The sequence below is a fragment of the Vigna angularis genome, chromosome 3 (genome assembly GCF_016808095.1).
Source record: "Vigna angularis cultivar LongXiaoDou No.4 chromosome 3, ASM1680809v1, whole genome shotgun sequence".
Lineage (NCBI taxonomy): Eukaryota > Viridiplantae > Streptophyta > Magnoliopsida > Fabales > Fabaceae > Vigna > Vigna angularis.
The window spans coordinates 35,023,555-35,031,808 of NC_068972.1; the positions used below are offsets into that span (position 1 = coordinate 35,023,555).

Below are 8,254 nucleotides of genomic sequence, written 5' to 3' on the forward strand. Positions count from 1 at the left end.
TATTTTTCAAATTAAGGGGTACTATTGTCTTTGATTTTTTTATGCTAAAATTTTTCAATATTCAAATTAGGGAGGGTAGGATGATTTTATTTGTATAATATGACAAGTTTCATTGTGCTAATTGGCTTAAGGTGAGTATTGGTGATGTAGCCAGGGATTGTCATAGTTTGACTTCATATGCTGGTATTTTTAGAGAAGGTCGGGGTAAATATATGGGTAGTTTTATAACTTTTTTAGGGATACAAACTTATATTTATGTTGAATTTATGGGAGACAGAATGCTTTAAAACATGCTTGGAGGGAAGACTTTCATAGCATTTAGTTGGAAAGTGTTTCTTCTTTAATTTGTTATGGTTTTTCGGATCAAGAAGTGGTTCCTTGGAGTCTTATAAACGTTAGTGCTTACATTTCTGTACATATATGCAATTAAAAGTTTCTCATGTTTTTCGTGAAAGAAATCATTGTGCTTATAAGTTAACTAATTTATCTTTCATTTATAGAGAACAATATAGGTGGTTTAATGTTTTACCTCAATGTATTTGTTTAGATTTTTTTCATAATAGGTATAGTATGTCTATGTCTCATAAAACTTAAATTTTATCATGAATTTGGTGTGATCTTCATTCTTTATATTCTTTTACTTTATGTTTTTATTTTTAATAAATTTTCATGTGATAGTAAATTATTGATAAACTTTAGAGTGTCAACATAATCAAGATGTCAAAATTCATAATAATATCTAATATGATATTATTTGGAAACTAACAAGGAAATATAATTTTAACTTAAAAATAGTAGTAAATAAAATGTTAAATATAATATTTTCTTTACCTTTTTTAGTGTAAAAAAAATTCAATGTTAATATAAAAGTTTGAATTTTATTAATTTTATTAATTACTAAATACTATGTGTGTGTTTCATTATTTTAATCATTATTAGAGTTTAAACAAAATTAATATAATTAAATTTTTATATTATTCAGGACCTTGGTGGGGAAGATGTTTGTTCATCATGCACATTCATTTCAAACCAACAAAAGGTTAGTCAGTTAAATCAAATGTTAAGTAGAATATATTTCACATATAACTCAGCTCACTATAGCCATTTTAAATGTCAGGGTCTTTTGCAAGCTCTTCATGATCTTCTACCTAGGGTAGACCAAAGATATTGCATTAGACATTTGTATTCAAACTTCATAAAGCAATATCCTGGAAAAGACCTTAAACGTCTCATGTGGAGTGCAGCAACAGCCACATATCCACAACTATGGGAGTCCGAAATGAGGAAAATTAAAGAGGTCAATGTAGACGCATTTAAATACTTGATTGCAATTCCACCTAGGTATGTATTCATTGTTCCTCATACTTTATATTCATTGTTATATTTAGTTTGAATGAATATATTTACTGAGATCTTCATCTCGCAGGCTTTGGTCAAGATCTAGATTCACCCATACATCACATTGTGACACTCTTGTCAACAACATGTGTGAGGGCTTCAACAGTGTGCTACTTCATACTAGGTCTAAGCCAATTATATCCATGTTAGAAGACATTAGGGTTTACATTATGAAGAGATGGGCTACCAATAGGAATAAAATGGCATTATATCAAGGTTATGTCTGCCCTAAGGTTCTCAACAGATTTCAAAAGCAATCATGGTTAACAAGATATTGGTTATCAAGGTAACTATAATCATACAATTAACTTGGTCTTCACTTTATGTCTACTTTGTTGGTAACTGTGTTGTCATTTTATACTGATGGCAGGTGGTCATCAGACCAATTATTTGAAGTCATACACATTTCACAATTTGGGGAGCAATTTGTTGTCAATCTTGACAACAAAGAATGAAGTTGTAGAAAATGGTTAATTAGTGGCATTCCTTGCACTCACGCCATCACTGCAATGAAGTTCTTGAATTTAAATGTAGAAGACTGCATTGGGCCTTGGTTTAGGAAGTCTACTTATGAAGAGACCTATAACACCATCATTTATCCTATCAACGGTCAACATGTGTGGGAGATTACACCATATTCAGATGTATTACCCCAAAAGAAAAGGGCAATGCCAGGAAGGCCCAAGAAAAAATGAAGACTACAGGCTTGGGAGTTGAAGAAGAATGACAGTGAATTAAGAAAGGGTGGGAGCAAAAAAACATGTGGTCTCTGCAAAGAAATGGGTCACAATAAAAGATCTTGTCCACAACGACCTACAACAACAGAAGTGTCTCCTAACCAACCTAGTCAACCAACACAAGTGACAATACCTTCAACACATGTCCCTATTGACCAACCAACTTAGGAGTCTACTGTGCTTCCTTCTCATCAATGAAGTCTTATTTACTTCCATTTTGAAGACACTGTTTTAAATATCATGTAATCTGTACTGATGAAGGAACAATGTTTTATGAGTTATCTTTTGGTGTAATTTCATTAGGTTGTTATCAGGTTTGTTATGCACTGAGTAAGACAATGTAATCTGCATTGGTGTAATATGTATTAGGTTGTTATCTTTTGGTATAATTTCATCAGGTTTGTTATGAGGTTTTGTCATTGTAAGACAATGTTTGTTTTGTTATAAGATATTATAAGACAAAGTTTATTGACCATTACGTATTGATGTGGTGATCATTCTTGTATGATGGTTAACCATTACGTATGATGTTACTTGTGCACTTTCTTTAACTTATTGCCTCAAATTAGCAAGTATTTGGATTAGCAAAGGAAATATAACAAATAAGACAAATAAGACGACAATATTAAACACTAACAAGTCACCTTTATAAATAAAACAGACAATAACATTCCAAATATCAAATTATATTCCATAACCTTTCACTAACAAATCAACCTAGTTTCACCAACATTGATATCACAATTACATTACAAACACATATAATAACCACCATCCCCGTTAACACCTTCAACCACTTTTGCAGACTAACAACACTATTATGTAAACAGGCTATTTTCAGCTTTTCAACATCTCTCTCTTCCATCTTCATCAAACTTCCACCCACTTCTCTATTTCTTCCACTTTCTTCTACAGTAACCACATTTCCTTCATGAATTACATCTTCACTGCACCATTGAAAGAAGTTGCATCCAGAAGAACAATCTTCACTCCCACCCTGTCCAAGAAGAAAACACACTCCGTGAACGCAATCTTCACTCCCACCCTCTGGAAGAAGAAGAAAACCACATTAAAAGTCAGATTATTGCATCCATTAAACTTACCTTGAACTTGGGGCATCCCCAAAATCTTTTGCCCTTGTTTTAGGGGTTCTTGCAATGTGGAAGACTGCATTCTAACCACAGAAGCAAGTGGGTTTTATACCCAACCTGCTGACACTGCCACAACTCTGTTGAAACCCCGAACCCAAGCATTTGCAAGAAGAGGATGAAGTAGACATTTGATGAGTATAAACACTGCTTCCACAACTCTACTTCCAGCACTCTTCCTCCCTAGCACGAATAAGTATAAACTTTCGATGTCAGGGTTGATTTAAATATTAGGGCTTAGGGCTACCAACATAAAAAATTTAGTTGTCCACGTGGAATGTTTCATTATACAAAAGAACACTCATTCAACTTAATACATATTGCCACGCATATAAAAATATTTACAACTCACCATGTGCATACGGCGTTAGTCGAAAATTAACGGATAGGGCTTTATTGTCTCAAATTAACAAGTATTTGGATTCAATTGGGACAAAAAAAAAACGAGGACCCAGTTGAGATTCGCGAACAAATATGATGACCAAAAGACATTTTTAACCTTATATTAAAAATAAAATATGTTAATATATATTGTAGGAACTATTTATCACAAAATTAACTTATTAAATTATAAGTATTTAACTAACTAGTTGTTAAACGTAAAATAAGGTAAAAAAATAAATATAACTTACATAATTTTATTATATGATTTTATATTTATTATATTTCTTAGTGTTTTTATTTATTTTTAAAAAAAATATATTTTTATTATAATGAATCATTTCTATAAAATGAAAATAAACAACAAAAAGTAAAAAAGAATAAAAAAGATACACATTAAAACATAAAAATTAATAATAAAATTCTTAAAATAAAATAAATTGCTTTAAAATATTTTGTTAAATACATATTTTTGTAAAAGTAACTTTGAAGTTATTTAAATAAGCTACTAGCCAATTAGCCTCATCCAACATTTCTGCTTTATAGAAAAGGGATTCCATGTAATTCAGAGATTCCTTAAACTTTTCGGAGTGGTTGCCAGCTGCAGAACGCCGACATTGACTTCAAATAATCATTCAACTCTGCGATCTTTCAACACTGCAAAGCCAAGCAAACAACATAATTACAGCAGTTACTCCACTTTACCATACACCAAAAATCTATAATCTTGGAACACACACAGCATAGCTATGGAACTTGTCGCTGGGCCATTAATGGGAGCTATTTTCAACGTGTTGCTTGAAAGGATAGCTTCCACTGAGGTTGTCAACTTCTTCAAGAACAAAAACTGTGAGAAGTTGCTCAAAAGGTTGAAAATCATCTTGCTGTCAGTCAATGTTGTTCTCAATGATGCTGAGGAAAAGCAAATGAAAAATGGGGCAGTGAAGGAGTGGCTTGAGGAACTCAAAGATGTGGCCTTTGCTGCTGAGGACCTACTTGATGAGATCTACACTGATGCAAAGATCAAGGCAAAACAGGTAAACACGCTTCACTCTGGTCCTATGAGTTTTTATTGTAAAGGGGTTGAAGAGAAAATTGAAGATGTTCATGAGAGATTAGAATTTATCATGAGACAGAAAGAAGTGCTTGATCTGAAAGTGGGTAAGGAAGTCAAAATGGCACACAAGACTCCAACCTCATCTGTAATGGAAGCATGTGATGTGTTCGGAAGAGATAATGATAAAGAATCCTTGGTTGACTTGGTGTTGACTCATAATGAGAAAATAGGTATTATTCCCATTGTTGGAATGGGAGGAATTGGAAAAACCACCTTAGCTCAACTGATATACAATGATCAAAGAGTGCAGAAGGAATTTGATGTCAAAGCCTGGATTTATGTCTCTGAGGAATTTGACATTTGTAAGATTACAAAAACCCTTTTGGAGGCTGTCACGTCTTGTAGTTGTGACGTTGAGGATTTAAATTTTCTGCAGAGGGATCTAAAAATGCATGTAATGAACAAAAAGTTTTTGTTTGTGTTGGATGACGTGTGGAATGAAAATTATGACAATTGGGACAAGTTCAGGAGTCCATTTAAGCATGCTGGGGAACATGGAAGTAAGATTATTGTAACTACTCGAAGTGGGTGTGTTGCATCCATCATGCAGACTGTTTCACCCTATAATCTCAGAGAGTTGTCCAATGAAGATTCCTGGAATTTATTTTCAAAACATGCATTTGATTATGGTGATTCAAGTTTGCAATTGCATCAAAGTTTAGACAAAGTTGGGAGAGAAATAGTGAGGAAGTGCAAAGGGTTGCCTTTGGCTGTGAAGACACTTGCAGGACTTTTGAGGTGTAAAAGTGATAGACAAGAATGGTGTAAAGTACTGGACAGTGAGATGTGGGATTTGCAAGATTCTGAGAGTAACATTCTTCCGGCTTTAAGATTAAGTTACCATTATCTCCCATCACATTTGAAGAGATGTTTTGCTTATTGTTCAATTTTCCCAAAAGATTATGAATTTGAGAAGGAGAACCTGGTTTTGTTGTGGATGGCAGAGGGTTTTCTCCAACAATCCAAAAGACATAGAAGAATTGAAGAAGTTGGCAATGAGTACTTCTGTGAACTGGTATCTAGATCATTTTTCCAGCAACCAAGGCGTGGCAAGTCATGTTTTCTAATGCATCACCTTGTAAATGATTTGGCTCAGTTTGTGTCAGGAACATTTTCTATCAGAATGGAATGTAGCAATTCTAATGAAATCAAAGAAAGAACTCGCCATTTGTCACACATTATTGCAGATAGTTCCTCATACGTAAACCTGAAAGATGTTAGCAAAGCAAATTGCCTACGCACTTTTCTGCAAATAAGACCAGTAGGTACATCCATTGATTTGTTCAACAACATGCCAAATGATCTGTTAACAAAGTTAAGGTCCTTAAGGGTGTTATCTTTGGTAGGAACACATATCTATAGCTTACCTAATTCAGTAGGTGAACTAAAGCATCTCCGCTATCTGGAAGTGGCTGATACTGAGATTGTGAGGTTACCCGAATCCATCTGCAGCTTGTTCAATTTACAAACTCTCAAGCTAGTTGGATGTCACAATCTTATTGAACTGCCAGCAAGTATTCATAAGCTTGTTAATTTGCGCCATTTGGATATTAGAGGAACAAGTTTAAGGTGGATGCCATTGCAAATCAATGAGTTAAACAGCCTCCAAAATTTGAGTGACTTTTTTGTGGGAAAGGGATGTGGATCTTCCCTCGGTGAATTGGGTGAGTTAATATGCTTACATGGAGAATTGTTTATTCATTGCCTAGAACACATTGTTAGTGACAAGGATTGTGAAAAGGCAAAGTTGAAGGAAAAGCATGGTCTTGAAAAGTTGTCTTTGGACTGGTGTAGGAATGGTGAAACTGAGAACTCTCAGAAAGAAAAAACCATACTGAACAGCCTGCAACCACATACAAATTTGAAGAAGCTGGATATCTATGACTATCCAGGTACAGAATTTCCAGAGTGGTTGGGGGATCACTCCTTCTACAATTTGGTGTCCTTAATGCTTAATGGCTGTAAATACTGCTATAGGCTGCCTCCCCTTGGACAACTTCCAATGTTGAAAGAGCTTCAGATCAGTAAATTTGAGGGACTAGTGAGTGTGGGATCTGAGTTTCTTGGAAATAGAACCTCTTATTTAACTAATTGCTTTCCTGCACTAGAAATTCTAAGGATTGAGTCTATGCCATTATGGGAGAAATGGTATCCTAATGCTGAAAATGCAGGAAGTAAAGCTTTCTTTCATCTTAGAGAGATTCATATTGGAAACTGTCCCAAACTGAGGGGGAATTTACCAGATAATCTTCCATCTTTGACATTACTTGTAATCAGAGATTGTAAACGTCTACTTTGTTCACTTCCTAATTCTCCATCTCTGCGCGTGTTGAACATTCAGAATTGTGAGAGTCTAGAATTCAAAGTACACTCACCTCTGTGCCACCAATCACTAACATCATTGTTCTTGCATGGTAGCTGTGACTCACTCGTGTTCTTGCCTTTAGATCTCTTCCCCAATATCAAGTCTTTGGATATATGGGGATGTAAAAATCTTGAAGCACTTACTGTTTCAGAATCAGATGCAACCCGTCCAAATTTGAAGTCCCTCCATTCCTTGCGCATAAGGCACTGTCCAAATTTCACATCATTTCCCAAGGGTGGATTTGCAGCATCAAAGCTCACTTTGTTAACCATCAACTACTGTCAGAAGTTGAATTCTCTGCCTGAACAAATGCATGACCTTATGCCAAGTTTGAAGGAAGTTCAACTGAGGGGATGTCCCAAAATTGAGTCATCAAGTACGAGGCCACTAAGGATCAGGATTTGCAGCAAACACATGGAAGGCAAACAAAACCTCTCTGATCCTCTCTTTGCAAGGTTGAAAGGTCTGGCTACTGATCAAAGCCCCTCATCAAGTTAGACAAGATAAATGCAATGATAGGCAAGCAATCACAAGGAACTATGATACAAATTTACAGTGTAGTCAAGTAACATAACCTAGATGATTAACAATGGGTTTGATCAATCATAGCTTCTACCTATTACGTATATAATGTAGAACAATTCACTAATGTTCTCTTTGTAAGTTTAGCTTTTGGAAAAGATGATTCATGGGAGAAACATTTGACTTCTTCCACTTAAATAAATAATCTAGGATTAGACTCCAAAAACTAATCATTTTTACCTCATTGGATAAGAGAAACTATGATGACATACTGTATGATGGTAAAGGAATAAAAGAAAATAGAGCAAAGGAATTTGAAAAAAAAAATGTAAAAGATTAATTATAACTAGAAAAGGTATATTATATGGAAACATCACTCGTACAAAGTTAAAGTTTAGATCTATATTTAAAAACCAGAGTGATTAATTCCTAAAACCTAACAACATGTTATTCCTTTACACTTAAAAAGTGCGATTCTTTTAATTATTAGAGAAAATAAAATATTTGTAAATATAAAAAGAATACAATATCATGAGAGTTTAATTTTATAATTTTCAAGAAATTTGAATACACTAAATTGTAAAGG

General features: G+C 34.2%; 1 protein-coding gene across 1 annotated transcript; it reads left to right on the top strand.

Moving 5' to 3' along the window:
• Positions 1 to 4,225: 4,225 nt before the first annotated feature.
• LOC108324291 (putative disease resistance RPP13-like protein 1) lies at positions 4,226 to 7,873 on the top strand. Its single transcript, XM_052875514.1, has one exon. It carries the CDS (start codon positions 4,414 to 4,416, stop codon positions 7,642 to 7,644), a length of 3,231 nt encoding a protein of 1,076 aa, XP_052731474.1. The 5' UTR covers positions 4,226 to 4,413; the 3' UTR covers positions 7,645 to 7,873.
• Positions 7,874 to 8,254: the final 381 nt, after the last annotated feature.